This window comes from Onychomys torridus, chromosome 6, assembly GCF_903995425.1.
Source record: "Onychomys torridus chromosome 6, mOncTor1.1, whole genome shotgun sequence".
Lineage (NCBI taxonomy): Eukaryota > Metazoa > Chordata > Mammalia > Rodentia > Cricetidae > Onychomys > Onychomys torridus.
Genome location: NC_050448.1, coordinates 121226377 through 121244190, shown reverse-complemented (window position 1 = coordinate 121244190; position 17814 = coordinate 121226377). Strand labels below are relative to the sequence as shown.

The 17814-nt window shown below is 46.6% G+C and overlaps 1 protein-coding gene across 3 annotated transcripts in view; it reads right to left on the bottom strand.

Annotated features, from left to right (window-relative positions):
* Syde2 (synapse defective Rho GTPase homolog 2) overlaps positions 1–15745 on the bottom strand; it is a 34454-nt gene extending 18709 nt beyond the window's left edge. Inside the window, exons 1-4 of one of the 3 annotated variants that reach the window (XM_036190963.1) lie at positions 14409–15745; positions 4938–5447; positions 4752–4841; positions 975–2065 (exon numbers count right to left, since the gene is read on the bottom strand). In XM_036190963.1, coding sequence (XP_036046856.1) covers positions 975–2065; positions 4752–4841; positions 4938–5447; positions 14409–15591 — 2874 coding nt within the window. In that variant the 5' untranslated portion in view covers positions 15592–15745. Of the gene's footprint in view, positions 1–974; positions 2066–4751; positions 5448–14408 lie in introns of all 3 variants that reach the window. The other 2 variants (XM_036190961.1, XM_036190962.1) reach the window with 2 other exon arrangements.
* Positions 15746–17814: the final 2069 nt, after the last annotated feature.

The following is a 17814-nucleotide window of genomic DNA, read 5'->3' as shown; positions in this document are numbered from 1 at the left end:
TTTAAATTGAAAAATTTCTATAATGATCTCTGAGCGTCTGCACAAGGTGGGGGTGGGGACAGAAGAGGCAATGGAAAACCTTAGGAATAAAATGTGGTTGACTGAATTTGGACTGTAATGTGCACGGCTTACTCCAAAGAGACACCATGAACTAGACAGAATCATGTGTCTGGGTGGAGCTCCTCCAGAAGGCTACACACCCTACTGCTGGTTACCATTTTCAAACTGTGTTACAAATAAAAGCAGGTTTTGTTTCTTCTCTGGGTTGCCATCCTATTTTAGAAGCGTGGAAAGATGTTTCTGTGGTTCAGAGCAAAGGCTGCTCTCCCAGAGGGGCCTGGGATATTCCCAGCATCCCTATGGCCACTCACAACGGTCTGTAAGTCTATGTCCGGGGTCTCTCAAGCCTCCACGGGCCCAGCACACATCATGCAGGCAAAATACCCATACACATGAATAACAAAAGTAAAAAAACAAGAGTAGACGTGTGTTCTTATCAGTAAGAGCTCTCCTTATCGCATGTGCGGGCCCCAGAGTAAAGAGCCGGGTAACCTGGACCTCTGAAGAGTGAGCTGAGAGAAAGGATGAGGTTCACCTCAGGTCTGAAGCCAGATCCTGGGACCCACTGTTGGAATGCCCCCAGAATTTCAAAGCACAAAGAAATGTGTATTAGAGGACCAAGCCTTTCTGTGTTATCAGCTTTTCTAAGACAAGTCGATGGTGAGCAATCTAGTCCTTTCTAGTCCTGAAGCCCATGAGGTTCTGTTTCACAACATGAACTGTGCAATCGTCTAGCAGGCTCTCAAATCACAGGCAACAAGAGCTACGATGGGAAACTCACTCCAAACACCATGCAATTCAGGCCCAGCGGGGCTGGGGAAACGTCTCAATTTTTCTTCCCAACCTCCCCTTGAGCTCCTTTTCTCGAGACTTAACAATCAGTCCATAAAGGAGAGAGGGAAACTGAGCAATACCTGACAACCCCGCCTTTCGATTTCCATGATACATTTCTGTATCAACAGTGGCACCATGGAGCCCACATTTTCTTTCTCTACAACTTTCTGAATGTCAACACCAAACATGACCGATTCTCCGTTTTTATCCAGGCCATGCAGAGAATTCTCCCACTGTTCCATGAGGGTCACCTTGGCATAAATAAGGCCTCTGGGTTCCAGTTTGACAGCCAGGTGATGGGTCTTTGTCACCCTGAATAAAGAGGGCAGGACAACTGTACCATGACAGCACACTCGATTTCTCCTTGGAGTGGGCTCCCAGCTGAACACCACCAGTTTCAAATGCTGCGCATTTTCGATCTCTATGTTGAAAGTGTGGTCCATGTCTAAAAACGTCGTCCGACAGGTGAGCAAGGCTGTCCTGGCTTTGTTGACTGAGTCTACCTGAATTGCACAAAAGACCTCTTTTGAATCTAGCCGGGGTGGCTTCAAACCCTCTGCGCCATACAAGTGCACACTCATGAGCCCTGATATGTACTGGGAACACTTGGGCTGATCAGCGAAGCTATAATGTCTAAAGGCATCTATATCTATTTCATTTTTGCTACAACTGCTTGGAGTGGTTTCTCTTCCTTTTCCAAGTCTGTGCTCGGATCCGTGCTTGCTAGATTTGGTCCTAAGTTCAGGTGAGTCTCCGTCACTGAGGTAACCGCCCTTGCAGGAATACTTTGAGTTGCCAGTGGCTTTCTTCTGGTAGCTGTGCTGAGACGATACGGTAGTATCGAGATGGTACCGGCTTATAACATTCCTGGTCGGGTTCCCAGAGGACAGAGGAACACCATGAGACAGTTGGCGACAGTTACATTTGGACATTGAAGGGGTACCATTCGGACTGCTTATATAGTGCGAGGCTCCCCTGGCACCCAGCTTCCGGCTGAATTCTGGCAACCTTTTCATTTTCATGGAAAGTTTCCTCACGGTGCGTGGAGATTTTATCTTATCTGGCAAAGACCAAGTCATGGAACTGCCTTTCTTCACAGGGCTAGGGCTTGGAGAAGCTGGCTCCAAAGCTCTCAGTTCAGTTCTGTTTGTAGGAACTAAGATCCCAGGGCCTTGAAAGGGAGAAAGGAAAACATTATAAAGAGGAGAGCACCAACTTATTTCCACTCTATAAGCGAGCATTTCCCTCTGCAGGACACTCCAGTGAGTGTAGATCCTAAAACGGTGGCTTAAGTTTTGGAGGAACTGGAGTAGCCTCTATCTCAGAACATTCAGCTACAAACAACTCTTAACATCACAAGGCTGCTCTGTATTTATACCCTCTAAAGCCAAGCGTTACACAGAGCAGTGTTGATTTAGACAAAAGTTAAAAACCCAAGAAGTCTGTAATTTGGGCAGCAAAGAGGCCTCCTTTGTTCTAAAAGTCTGTTAGGATGCTCTATATCAAGTGAACTTCCTGGTAAGCTGGTTCTGACAAAACACTGATAGAATATGCTAAACGATAAACCTTTTCAGTTAAAAAGGACAGATTAATCAATTTCATTTTTGAGTCTGTACACGTTCCTACTGTTTTTAAATTATTCAAACAAAATAAAAACATGTTCTCAAGCCGGGCGGTGGTGGTGCACCTTTGATCCCAGCACTCAGGAGGCAGAGGCAGGTGGGTCTCTGAGATCAAGGCCAGCCTGGGCTACAGAGCAAGTTCAAGGAAGTCAGGGCTACACAGAGAAACCTGTCTTGAAAAAACGACCCCCCACTCCCAAATTCAGCATCATCCCAATTATTACATATTCAATTTTCAGATTGTATCTGTTCCTTCAGATAAAGATCTAATAACCTTAATACTAGAATCTAATCTTAGCAAAACTACTTCAGTATTAAAATGAACATGTGTATTTGCTCAGGATTGGTAGATGAATGACCTTTCTTTAAATGGCTAACATGAAAGTTGCCCTCTGTCCATCCCTGTACCCTAACAACAAGTATTGTTTTACACAGAAGGAGGACTATTTTAAGTATGCATACTGGGCTTTCTGGTAAACAGCTAGTAAGGAATGGAGCGCCTGCGTACCAGACAAAGCATCCCTTGTACTGCCAATCACAAAACAGTCCTGCAGGCTCACTGGTCTAGAACACCCTGTAGTAACCAGGGCCCTGCTTTACGTAACATTAACCAGAAGGGCTGGCTACTCAGTGTAGTAAACTGCTCTGGGCTTTCCTAAATTATTAAGGAATTTAGTCACCAGATTCTCTTTACAAACTGCTAATAAACAGTTCCTAAGCTGTTAATTGTTAAGATGAAATATTTATTATTATTATTATTATTATGTGTTTTAATTTTATACAACAGCCATGGGTTCCCCTGTCCTCCCCCCTCCCGCCCCCACCTCCACCTTCTTCCCAGCCCCTCCCCTCCAGGACCAAAACACCCCTGGGGACCCATCTAAACCTGGTAGATTCAGTACAGGGAGGTCCCGTCCCCTCCCTCCAGGCCAAGCATGCGTCCCTGTGTAAGCCCAAAGATGAAATATTTTATGTTACAGATTCTACTGCAGTGAAGAGGGAATTTATTAAAACTAAAAGTGTGGGGCTGCAGAGTCAGCTCAGTGAGTCAAGTGCCTGCTGCATAAGCATGAGGACCTGAGTTCATATCCTCAGAGCCTGTGTAACATCAGGTGGACTTATGTGTGTCAGTTATCAGTGTCGATACAGCGAGCGAGGGGGTGGTGGTGGTGGTAGTGAAGGAGGATGAGGGGGTGGAGGATGGGGGGTAGGGGGATGGAGGGTGGGGGATGGGGGATGGGGGTGGGGGTGGGGGATGGGGGTGGAGGATGGGGGTGGGGGATGGGGGTGGAGGATGGGGGGTGGAGGATGGGGGTAGAGGATGGGGGTAGAGGATGGGGGTGGGGGATGGGGATGGGGGTGGAGGGTGGGGGTGGGGGATGGGGGTGGGGGATGGGGGTGGAGGATGGGGGTGGGGGATGGGGGGTGGAGGATGGGAGGTGGAGGATGGGGGGGGAGGGTGGGGGTGGAGGATGGTGGGGGGGTGGGGATGGGGGTGGGAGTGGAGGATGGGGGGTGGGGGTGGAGGATGGGGGGGGGGGGGGTGAGGGATGGGGGATGGGGGGTGGAGGGTGGGAGGTGGAGGATGGGGGGGTGGAGGGTGGGAGGTGGGGGATGGGGGGTGGAGGATGGGGGGGGGGGGGGATGGGGGTAAAGCCGGGCCTGGCACTGCAGTGGTGAACAATGAAAAGAGACCTCCTGCCTTAGATGAGGTGGAAAGTGAGGAGACACCCAAGGTTGTCTCTGACCTCCACAAGTGCTGTAGCATGCGCGTGCCCACTTACACACAGGAAGAAGCTCGGACACACACACGCACACACACACACACACACACACAATTGCTTTGATTTTTAAAATTCAAGAGTTGAACTACTACAAAATTCTATTGTGACTGACACTAGAATTATTCCAAACAGCTCACAGAACAGCTAGAAGGACTAAGTATAAAATGAAAAATGCTTAAATATACAAATCTATGTAGCAAGCTAGAGGTGCCGGGTCCTCGGGGAGCTGAACTACAGGTGGCTGGGACTGTGAACCGGCTGATGTAGGTGCTGGGACCCAAACTCTGGTCCTCTGCAAGAGCAGCCCACTCTTAACGCTGAGCTGTCGCTCTCCAGACCCGAAACAAAGTACAACATACACACAGCCGACATCATCTACGGTTTGTTTCAGGGACTATACTATCAAAGACTTGAGAGGAAAAAGAAAAACCAGGTGTACAATCATTCTTACCTGTGAAAGCAGATTTCAACATGGGGTTGTCCTCTGCCATCACACCTTGTGTCCTGTGTCCTGACCTCGGCTTGCACTGCTGCATAACTTCTGCAGAATGGACGGAATCGACAGGATTAATTCCATTTGACTGTGTGGTCTGCACATCACCTGTGTGGTGCTGGGCAGGACACGGCAACTCTTTACCATGAGGCTCAGCCTTCCTCAGGTCTCTAGCAGACAACATGTTCACACCGGGAGCAGGAAGCTTCACTGTGGCAGCATTTGCCTCCTCCAGACTCAAGACACTTGCTATGCCAAGCTCGTCCTCCTCGGGGATGGGATTGTACCATATTTCTCCTTCATCATCGGCGTCGTTGTCCTCACTGAAGTCTAACAAGCAGGTTCCTGACAATGGAGAGCTGGCAGCTTCACAGGTGCTGTGTGTGCAGCAGTCTGGGGGGGACTTACAGAAAGGCTGCGATGGCCCACGTTTGGGTGGAGACACCGGGGAGAGGCAGCAGTTCCTTCTGTCTTGACATGGCTTGCTCTCCTCCGGACTCTGAGATCTCAGGGTGCTCTGGTACAGCCAATTGCGTTTCTTTGAAACAGTGATGTGGTTAAGCGGCTGGTGACCTCTAAGCTCGGCACTATCCTTTACGTCTTCAGGTTCTCTTCTCTTTGAGGGAGACCCATAGACATTTTCAAATAAGTCTGCTTCCAGGGAAAAACAGAGAACATAATAACGTCGGGTATAGCAGGAAAGACTCGTCACTTCAGACCAGCTATTAAAATGCTCAAAAGTAGAAGTGATATTAACTATATTCACAGATCAAAAGCAAATCACAAAAACTTCAATTTTTTTCCACTGAAATAAAATTTCAATTTAGAAATACAAGTGGGTATACAAGTACTATGAAATTCTAAGAGAAAAAACCACCAAGCTAACACTGCCTTTACTGTAAAATATGCTAGTGCTCGTCTTACCCTAAGCAAAATATGCAACTTATAGAAAGTTTCTAAAGAATGCTTTTTATACAACAGTATGTATGCTTTAACTGATATCTGAGTAATATTCAACTCATTGTTAAAAGGACCAGAAGTCATAAGAAAGCACAAGTAACATTCTTTTGCTTTCACGAGGATTAAGTTTTAATAAAAGTCTTTAAATGTTAACAAAAATTAAAATCTTTAATTAAAGCACAATCATAAGGAACAGATAAATATTGAACAAAATAGCCCTTTCCCACAATGCAGTGAAGACCTCAGATACTCATGTATGTGTATGTGTCAATATAGTGTTACAATGTTCTAAGAATGTTACATTACTTGCAATTAAAGAAGTTTATGCTTCCAAAGAGTTGTGTTAAGTGGCAGTGACTAAGCTATGCGCACATCTATCAAAACAATAGTTCACTACACATAAAGTACAGCCACATTTGTGGAAATCTGAAATCACGTCCTGTTTTTAAATTACTACTATTATTATTGCAGTATTATTAAATCATAGTGTTATGATAGTCTGACTGTATATACAGCTAGTTCATCTTGTTACAGCAAATAAAACACTGATTTAAGAGCAGTGATAACAACTATGAGAAGCTTCTTCATAACAAACAAGACATTAGGTCCATGTATAAACAAGGCTTTTAGGAGCCTTCCATCTATTGAAAAAAATCCTTTAAAAATGTAAATGTACCATTCTCTTTTTATACCTAAACATGTACTCGAATACAATTAAAACAAAAGCTTCATCACAAACTGAGGTTCAAGTTCAAATATTTCTAGATACATAATCTAGACTAGTTCTTTGTTTGTTTGGTTGGTTTTTTGAGACAGGGTTTCTCAGTGTAGCCTGGGCTGTCCTCAGACTCAGAGCTCTACCTGCCTCTGCCTCCCAAGCGCTCACTTGGCTAGACTAGCTCTTCAGAGCTCCTACTATGTGAGTCACTGATCTACTCAATGAGTGACTACTATGTGCAGGCAGGAGAGAAAGCAGGAACAAAGCTCTGAATTCCCAGCCCCTCTACAACCTTCCTAATGATGCGACCCTTTAGTGCAGTTCCTCATGTTGCAGAGACCCCCAACTATAAAATTATTTTTGTTGCTACCTCATAACTGTAATTTTGCGACTGTTATTAATTGTAATGTGATATCTGTGTTTTCCAATTTTCTTAGGTGACCCCTGTGACCCACATGTTGAGAACCACTGATCTACAGCAATTCTGTGAGTATGAGTGGTGTTCAAAACTAATCTGTCTAACCCTAACTCTAGCACTCTGTCCCCCAGACCACACGACCCACTAACAGTTGGGAAGCGCCTCTCTCTGAACATAAGACATTCGGTATTTCATCTTATAAGGTAGCTGCTGATAAAAGACTGTTGTTATGTCTAAAATACACTGAAAACTGTAAAAATTCTACTCAGAATAGCCAAGTTCTTGTCTGGGCTTACCTAGCTGGTAAACAGAAGAGGCAGTTTTCCAACCCTACTCTTTCCTTGCAGACGCATGGGAAGAAAGACTATCTCCACCCCAGCACTGGAGACTCAGTAAATACCTTGAAATAATCTCCTTTTGAACATTTTTAATTAATGAAAACTCCACTCATATGTCTCTCTTTAGAGCTGGAGAGATGGTTCAGTTATAACAGAGTACTCACTGCTCTTGCATTAGACCTAAGTTAGGTTCCTAGCATCCCTATCAGGAAGCCGACAGCCCTTACTCCAGCTCCAGGGGATGGCTCCTCTTTTGGCCTCCATAGGCAACAGTATTCATATGGACATAGATGCATAGACACATAATTGAAAAATAAGCCAGGCCTGTTGGTACACGCCTTTAATCCCAACACTCGGGAGACAGAAGCAGGCAGATCTCTGAATTCAAGGCCAGCCTGGTCTACAGTGGGAGTTCCAGGACAGCCAGGGTTACATGGAAACTCTGTCCTGAAAAACTAAAAAAAAAAAAAAAAAATTTATATTTAAAAAAATTGTTTCTTCAGTTCCCTCTCCTTCACGAAGTCCAAAGACAACAAGAACAAGGACAGAAGTTACTAGGTCTCTGGGCTCCCAGGGGTCACATGCTCTTGCCCAGTGCTCAGCAATCTAGATCCACCTCACATTTCAGTCCATGTCTCTTATGTAATAGCATACCAGACCTGTACAGGACACTGTTTACACATAGCTCTGACACAATTACAAAGTTGAAGCTAGAAGTCACAACTTGTTTATCTTCTAAGACCTCCTTAACAACACCCACAGACGTATGCAGCTGGACACATTATTGTGTCCTGTCATTGTTTTTCACATCATGTACATTCCACAGTATTCCTAATGGGCACCAACATGTGCTACATTCCAAGGAACTGCAGTAAGAAAAACAAAGCTATTAGCATCTTCTATCTAAGCAAGTTGATGTGTTTAATCGAAGTGTAATACAACTAAAAGGTACAATTACATTGTGAGACACTCACTATTTTTGTTATCGTGTGTGTGGTATATGAGAGTGTGCAAACATGTGTGTGATCCATGCAGAAGCCAGAGGCTGGCATCAGGATCCTCTGGAACTGGAGTTACAGGAGGTTGTGAGCCATCGTGAGTGCTGGGAAACAAAACCGGGTCCTCTGCAAGAACAAGGAAGGCTCTGCACCACTGAGCCTTCTCTCCAGACCCTCCTCCCATCCTGCTTTACTGAGACAGGCTCTCTCAATGAACTTGGAAGGCTGCGTGTAATCTCCTCTCCCCTCCCTTTTTATGCTAAAAAGTAATGCCCAATTCAATTGCACAGATTTTCGAGTTAAATCCTGATTCAGATCATATACAGACACAGGAAGATGTAAGTAAAAATAAGTATGCAAAGTTGCAGGTCAAAAAAGCACTTTACTGCAACTATACCTGTTAGCTGCTATAATTTCCAGGTTCTAACTAAAGTGATTTTATTTTGAAAATCTGTAAGAGAATGCAACAGTGGCAATTTTTGGAAAGTTTTTCACTGAGAAAAGTAGGCTGGCTGCAAAGTAGTAAACTTACTTGAGCCAATTTTATTTTCTCAATGATTATTTCATAGTAAAGACAGATGACGCAGTGCTCCCGGCATTCAACTCAAAGCATCAGCAGACTAAGCCGCTTACACATTTCATCATTAGCTGGGAATGCACAGCACCGCAGGTTAGCTTACCACCGTTCTAAAATCTTGGGAAGAAAGCGATGTCCTTCCTTCTCTTTAAAATCCTCAAATAAAAGCACTGTTATAAGCATCAGACACTGAAGTCTATGCTTAGGTTTTGTTTGTTTAAGAAAAGTGAACCTGGGGCTGGAGAGATGGCGGTTAAGAGCACTGACTGCTCTTCCAAAGGTCCTGAGTTCAATTCCCAGCAACCACATGATGGTTCGCAACCATCTACAATGAGATCTGGTGCCCTCTTCTGGCCTGCAGAGATACATGCAGACAGAACACTATATATATAATAAATAAATAATTCTGAAAAAGAAAGAGAGAAGGAAAGAAAGAAAATTGAACCCGCGTGTGCATTCCCAGATGAATCTGAAAGGAGGTGGAGGTAAGGAAAGACACCTTTTCTTTTCCTTTCCTTGTGACTGGCAATAAAAACCCTGCAGCAAACTATATGCTCACATTTGACACTGAAAAAGTACAAAGGAAAAGTTTGAGACTCTTTTCTTTTTTGGTTTTGAGACAGGGTTTCTCTGTGTATCCCTGGCTGTCCTGGAACTCACTCTGTAGACCAGGCTGGCCTCGAACTCAGAGATCTACCTACTGGGATCTCTGGGATTAAAGGTGTGTGCCACCACCTCCTGCCAACAGAAGAGAAGGGGAGAAGAGTAAGTAAGTATCGCTGGTGGGGGGGAGGGGTGCAGGGCTCTCTAGCTCAGCCTCAAAGCTCCCCTAGGCCTAACTCCTCAATCTACTCACACTCTGACTGGGTAAGGTAGTATCCTCACAAAGCCTGCCAAGTGCCTACACTGTACCAGATTACTTTAGTATTCTCACAGCAGTCCAAGGAAAGAAGCTGAGTATCTTGTCTAAGGTCAAGGAAGTACTGAAAGTCTGTCGAAGTCTACCACCTATTAACCACTGTTCCTCCATGCCCACCTCTCTGGCGGATTCCAAAATCTCCAGTACTGATTGGTGGGATCAATCCAGACAACCGCTCAAATACATCATATGGTATAAGCACTAGCTACTGATTCATACAAGATTGGAGCGGAGAGAACTCTGCTCTTCTCTAACTAGGGTCAGTATAAGTATCAGGTACTAAATAGGGAAGTCTTTCCCAAACTGAGGCTCTAGAGAACTCCAGACTCTTACTAAGGAGTGGCTGGCCTCCCAAATGGCACCATCTGTTTACTGAAAGCCTGTTAAAATGCAGAAGCTCACACTTTAAGGAGGTTTTCCAGGAATCCACAGGCACATTGTTTGAAAAGCATCCTTCTCAAAGAGCAAACAGCAAACCTTCTGCAGCAAGGGCCTAGAAAACACCCCAAGATGTTCTCAAAGGATCCACAGATATCTCTCTGATTGGGGATCGCTGACTTACAAGCACAGGGCTTTCAAACCAACAGGACCCCATTTTCTGCTGATTTTGTAATTCTCCAAGTTTTCCAACCACCAGCATCCACTGTTCCATGGCACTCTTCCAAAACAACAAACAAGAAAAGCTGCATTTGCTTCCAGAGGCCAGAACGCCAAGCCGTCCCACACGGGATTCCAAGCGAGAAGACTATCAGAAACCACTCACGTGATACTACTAATGTTGCAGGTGCTGGGGGAGGGAGAGGAGGGGATGCAAAAACAGTAATAGAACCAGAATCATAGTGGATGGGAATCTGTAAACGTCACTTAAGACGGTTAAAGGTCATACAGCTGGAGGGTCTGGAGAGACAACTGAGCAGTTAAGAGTGCTGACTGCTCTTCCAGAGGACCCGGGTTCTATTCCCAGCCCCCACTTCACATGGCAGCCAACAACCATCTGTAACTGTGTGGGCACCCGGCACACTAGTGGAGCACAAACAAAATATTCATACACATAAGATAAAAATAAATAAAAAAATTTTAGACGGGGAAAGAGGGGAAGGGGGTGGGGCAAAGTCCGTCATAGTGGCACATGCCTTGATTCCTGCACTCAGGAGGCAAGCAGTTCTGTTTAAGTTCAAGACCAACCTTGAACATAACATAGTGAGTTCCAGAGCTATGTAAAGAGACTCTATCTCCAAAAAACAAACAAAAAAGATCGTACAAACCGAGATCTGGGGGATGTGGCTCAGGAGGTACAGTGCTTGCCCAGTGTGCACAAAGCCCTGGGCATGATCCAATTGGGTATGGTCACACACAGATCTGGAGTTCAAAACCAGCACTGGCTACAAAAACCACAAGAAAAGATCATGCCATCTAACTATCACTACCTCAAGATTTTTAGGTTGAATCATTAACAGCTGCATACCATGTCTTCGCTCACAGGAGCAACAGGGAGTCAAAGATCTCAATAACTCAACCGATGCCCCAAAACACAGTTCTAAAGACTGCATGCTAATTAAAACTGAGACTTATAATGAAGTACAGTTGGCAAATAAACTATGATTCCTTCATAATTTTAAGGCTTGCAGAAACTTGATAATATTTACTATGTGTAATGACTTTAAATTTCTTAAATAATCATCTCAATTAGGAACAAATTGGCCAATCTGTGAACGCTAACACACTTAAGTGCGTCAGACTGCTGGCGTTACACTACCATCCAGAGTTTAATGCATCCCGGTGGAGCCAGACATCAAACACAAAGCCACCTGTCCCAGTCACACAGTCTCCAAACATTTAGAACACTCGGCTTCGTGAGCTCCATCCCATCCCATAGCCATTACATTCTGAGTTGTGATCCTATTTTGAAAGAAAACATCCTTCTGAATATTTAGAAAATGTGACACAAACCCTTTAAAACACCTACCTTCTTTTGTACAACTAAGAATGGACTACTTCAAAACTAGACTTTGTATAATTTTTCAAAAGAAAATAGTTTTGAAAGTTTTATTTTATTCTCTTTTGTGTGTTGGGGGAAGGGCGGATCTGTAATCAAACCCAGGTCTTGGCCCTACTAAGCATACACTCTACCACTCAGCTGTATAAACAACCCAAAAACACAACTCAAAAGACTACTCCAAGTAACACCAACTTTAAGTAAAGGGTATATACAGCAAGGCTGGAGAGACGGCTCAGCGGTAAAGACCATTTATTTGTTCTTGCAGAGGACCTGGGTTCAATTCCCAGCAGTGAGTGGGCTCACAGCCACCTATAATTCCAGCTCCAGAGGATCTGATGCCCTCCAAGGCACCAGGCAGGCATGTAGGGCCCATAAATACATGCAAGCCCCCATACACATAAATCTTAAAAAATATTTTAAACAATGAACTAAATTAAATCAGCACTAAATTCTTTTAAAGGTTTTAAAGACTATCCTAGAACCCCGCCCCCATCTGCTCTGTACTCTGAACCATGTTTTATAAAACTCCATCCATCTCCTCAGGCCAAGCCATTTAATGAAATTAATTGGATCAAGCCTCTAGAGAATTCTGAGTCTCTTGGACCTTATATGGAGAGGCTTTTGAGTCCTGAGAACTGAGTTTGAATTCCCAGGACTGTGTGAATCTGTGTACAGCAGTGCTGTGAGTCTGTACACCAGCAAGAACCTTCAGCGAGCTCCTCTGCTGTTGGGTGACAGTGGTCTTTTCTTGGGTGGGGACAGAAGATGAGAGCAAAACCGCTGTAAGGATCCGGAATGGTCCAGCCCAGCAGACCATCAAGAAAAACTTCTAACTGTCCACATCCTTAGATACCAAAACAACTACTTTATTTGTACTTCCTCCAGAATAAATGTGCCAGGCGGTGGTAGTGCACACCTTTAATCCCAGCACTGGAGAAGCAGAGCCAGGAGGATCTCTGTGAGTTCAAGTCCGGCCTGGTCTACATAGTGAGTTCCAGGACTGCAGAGAGAAACCCTGTCTCGAAAAAAACCAAAAACCTCAAAAAAAAAAAAGAAAAGAAAAGAAAAGAAAGAAAGAATAAATGTGTACTTGGAAGAGAAAGCTGGGGTAGATTTTAACAGCCTTAGGGTAGATTTATTATTAAATAGTGCTAGATAGAGTATTGCACTATTTGGTTTTAATTTCTCTTGCAGTTGGCAGCACTTCCAGGAGCTTGGAGGTTGTGAGAAGATTTTTAATTACCAGTGCTTTAGAGCTGGAAAAAAAAGGGGGTTTGTTGTTGTTATGGTTTTTTGTTTTGTGAGCTTGGTAAAATGCACTTCTCTTGACAAAGACAAGACTTTCCTTTACCCGGGTGAAACAGAATCTATTGTTGAATATGTATTGTCTATATATCATACAAAACCATTGTCTAGTTAGAACTTTTGTGGACATTTGTGTTTATTGGTTGACGTTAGTGTGTAGTAACCCAATCCTGTGGGATGTGTAATCTTTCTTCTTTCTTTCTTTCTTTTTTTAAAGACAGGGTCTCTCTGTGTTACAGAGACCCACATGCCTCTGCCTCCAGAGTGCTGGGACCAAAGGTGTGCACCACCATACCTGGGCTAGATGTGCACACTTTCCGAGAAACACTCAAAATACTTTCAAATTATTATTCTTAAAACTCTTCATTGAAAGTTCCTGTATTTAAGGGGGTATCAAGGTGCCACGTGGTTTTGATCTGTTTCTTTCACCAGAGAATTCTAATATTTACAAGAAAATCCAGAGATTTCTAAAACTGACAACTTAGACCTTCAGTGATCACTAAAACCCACACGAGTACCAAACCAAGGACTGTGACTGCTATATATGGACAAACAGACTTAAAAAGTTTTTTCCTACTATAAATAGTATTTCCTAAGTTTTCAAGTGACCTTAGGAGCTTGGACATGGACCTGATCTTTTCATTACAATACCACTATCCCAGGTTTTCTACAAGTGAATGGAATCTTAGCTCTGGCTTTAGTCTGGTCTGTGTGGTGTGTGTAGCCAGCATGCTCACACGCAAACCTGAGTCCAAGTAAGTGAGAAAAGAGCCTACTAAGTAAAACGACAGTTTCTGAACCCTGTAAAATTCTCCCTTGGATCGAATTCAGGTTCACAAACTTGCCAAGTCTTAGGGTTTGCTTAGAGCTACAGAGAAAAATCAAGGCAGTGCCGGCCATCTCAAAACCTACAGAAAGCCTACAGAAAAAGCCTGTAAGAACTTAACATTTGCTCACTGTTGTCCTAAGGGAGGAGGAGACATGCTGTCTCTTGGAGAAGAGAAGGAAAAAAAAAAAAAAATCCGAGAAGGGAAAGGAGAAAAAAGCAGGAAGGGAGGAAGAGGAGGGAAAGGGAGAGCGAGAACACTGATTTAATGCATGACATTGGCAGAGTCACGCGACCGTCTGCAAAAAACACAAGCAGAAGCCCCCTTGATAAACACCGGGGCGCCGGTTCTCAACCTGTGGGTCGCGACCTCCTACAGGCCACATATCAGCTATTTACGTTACGAATTCTAACGGTAGCAAAATCAGTTGTAGAGTAGCGACGAGTTAATTCCACGTTTGGAGGTCACACACATGAGTAGTAAAGGGTCGCAGCATTAGGAAGGGGCTCTGGCGGCTCACGGCGTTGCTTAGCCTATTGCCGGCAAAGTGTCCTACCTGTCAGTGCGAGTCTTTGGTCCGCAGTCACCGAGAGGACGCGGTTTTCATGCACTTTCCAACTGCCCAAATTTGGAGAGGTTGCCTGAGCTCCGGGAACTTTGGGTGCTGTCCCACGAGCACGACCCTTCATCCCCAGGGACAGCAAGCGTCCTTTGTACATCCACTTCTGCAGCTTCTTGACTGTCACCGCAGGTGGCTTGAGGAGGGGAGGCCCCTCGGGACGGTCCTCTTGGCTGCTGGATACCACAGAGGTCACCGCAAGATCCCTATAGGGACGTCCGGAGGACCGGCCCGGGTCCCGGCAGATGGAAGGCACGAGGGCGGCGGACGCAGCAGCCGGGTGGCTGCCCCGGCTCCAGCCGTCCATCCCACCTCCACGTGGCGGGAGATCGTCCCCGTCCCTGTGCGCACCGCACGGGATCCAGCTGTCGCTCGCCCACCGCTGGAGCAGAGGCGGCTGGGGGCTCACGCGGAGGCTCTCGAGACTTCTGCAACTGGACAGCCTCATCCGAGGACTCGGCGGCCGTCCAACCCCCGACTCCTTCGGAGGCGACCGGGGCGGGGACACCTGCTGCGAAGGGCGGTCGCCGCCTCGGGGGCTGCAGGCTAGGCGCACGGCTGCGCCGTGGGGGAGAGGTGGCTGCTGGCCCCGAGCCCGAGCTCCCGCGGGTTCGCCCCGCCGCGTGCCCGAGTCAGGGGGCAGGTCGTGCATGGCCTGGATCAGCAGATAATAGGCCTCTCGCAACTGGGTCTGCAGCCTGCCCGTCTCCAGGCGGCCGCCCTCCACCCCCGGGGAGGAGCCCGCCGCCGGGGAAGGCGAGGCCCGCAGCGCCTCCGCCCCCTCGGGCGCGCAGCCCGCGGGCAGGTTCTCGTAGTAGTCGGCGCCCTCGTCCTCCCCGTCGTTGCCGCTGCCCTCGGGGCCCGGGATGGCGTGAGCCCGCGCGCGGCCCAGAGCGGCGGCCTCCCGAGCCCCGCGAGACCATGGAACCCGCGCGCCCGGCTGCTCGGAGCGCACCCCGGCCTCCCACGCGGGCTGCTCCATGCCCCGGCCCACGAGCCCGCGGGGCGGCGGGCGTCCCTCGGAGAGCGAAGCCGCCACGGTGTCCGCGCGCAGCTCGAGCGCCCCGGGACCGCGCCGCTCCCGGAGCCGGCCGAGCGTCCTCCGCAAGGGCTCCGCCATGCGCGCCGCCTCAGCAGCCCGGCTCGCCCTGGGCGCGGGGCTGGCTCCGAGTCCCGCGCGGGCGGAGGCGGCGGCGCTCCATGGCCGCGGCCGGTCCTCGCCAGCTCCTCACATACTTGGCATAACTCCGCCGCGGCGGGCCGTGGGGGGAGGGCGCGGGCGCGGCAGCGCGCATGCCCCGGAACTGGAGCCGCGACGGGGCGCGCGGGCCGCTCGGCTGCGCTGCTGCGCTGCGTTCCCGAGGTGGGCGCTCCGGGGGCGGGGCCAGCGGGGCTGCGGAGAGGGAAAGGTGGAGCGGGTCCCGCTGCCATCCGGCCGCCACCTTCCCCAGCCCCTCCCCGCTGCCCCCCGTGAGGCGTGGCTCCGGTGCAGCAAGTCCTAGCTTGAGAGTTAACAAAAGACTGTTTGGACGGATCGAGTGTGAGGGCAAGTGTATCTCACTGGAGCGATGTTCCAGAGATGTTCCGATCCGTTCCCTCCCGCCCCCCTCGGCTGTTAAGAACGCTGGCTGCTCTTGTAGAGGACACAGGTTCGATTCCCAGCCCTGGTGGCTCACAGCGGTCAATAACTCCAGTTCCAGGGGTTTGGATGCCCTCTTCTGGCCTCAGCGGGCACCAGGCATGCGTGTTGTAGACAGCCACAGACGCAGGCAAAACAACCATGTACATAAAAATAAATTATGAAAAGAAGTTTGCAGCAATGCCTTTTTGATAAGTTTTTTTTTAACCCTTTATGTCTTAAATGACCTCGGTTTCCTCTCCTTTAAATCTGTTTTTCCTTCTGCAAAAATGATGCGTGTTCACCCAACGCTAATTCCTACATAAAACAAAACATGTTAAATGGAGCCACAGGTATCAGAGTCCTGGGTACAACTACCGAATTAAAAACACTAGTTTACAACTTTTAAATGTAAAAACGCTAATTCTTCGTTTTAATTCAGTGTTAAGAAACAGCTGGATTAAAATAGAGAAAGGGTGGAATTTTGAAATACCTGTTCTCACAGAACAGGAAGGCCCATGTTCGGTATAGGAATACCAAATACAAGTCCTTCACATTGAATTGACCTGTCAATGATACGAATCAGTGTTACCATCATCCCTGATTTCAGCTATACGTTTTAGTTTTCATAATGCACAAATATCTAGCACATACCTGCACTTAGTAGGTACTCACATACTCAAAAAGTTGTGTTTTCTGCACCATCCTCTAAATTGGCTTAGATCTGTCTGTACTCCATTTGTTAGCACCTGTCTCTCTGCCTCCTGGAATAATGTCCCCTACATCTGTATTTGTGGAAATCGTACCCATCCTAGGTGTGGTGTGGTGGTATGCATGCTTGTAATCTCAGCGTTGGGAAGGAGGAGACACAGGATGAGGCACTGGGAGGGCAGCCTGACCTGTTTAGTGAGACTCTCAAAAAAAAAACCCTAAAGAAAATGACAAGAATTTTCAGCAGGCCTGATTATGTGAATTTGAGTTATATCCATAGGACCCACACCTTGGAAGGTGGGAGCCCATTGTTTTCTAACCCCACACATAGCTGTGTAACACACTCACTCAAAAACATAAGAATGTAAGAGGAGGAGGAGGGCCCTGCCCATCCTTATTTTCACCTGCCTTCTTCACCATGAAGTCAACTCCAAGCAGGACATGATCTCAAGTTCTACCAAACTCCAATAGTCCTTTATTACTATCCAGAATACACACACACACACACACACACACACACACACACACACACACACACACGTCTTTGTCATATTTGTTGAAACAGGTTGTTGTAGCTACTTAGTTTTACATAATTTCTATGCATGTTTTGTCTCCCTTATGAGAAAATTCAAAATTCACCCACTTCCAAAGGACAGAAACTACTGTCCCCTGTTGTATTGCGGTGAATACAGCATCTTAAACACTGTACATGACGAACCTTTTTTAATGACAGCGGTATCATAGAAAACAAGTAGCCTCAGTTTCCAGTCTGCTGCTCAACTCTCCACTAGACCATAGTGTACTGGTGTTGTTTTAAATTCTTTCAGTGACAATTAGGAGACAGGTTTAAAAATAATCTTAATATGCAATGTTATGCTATGATGTTCATACATTAGTACTGACAGTGCTGGTATATTTTTATTGCAGGAACCCAAAGCTACTTCATGAATAGTCAAGGCATAAAAATATCCCCAGTGAATATTCCCACAGGAAATGCCTGATAGCAGAGCTGCC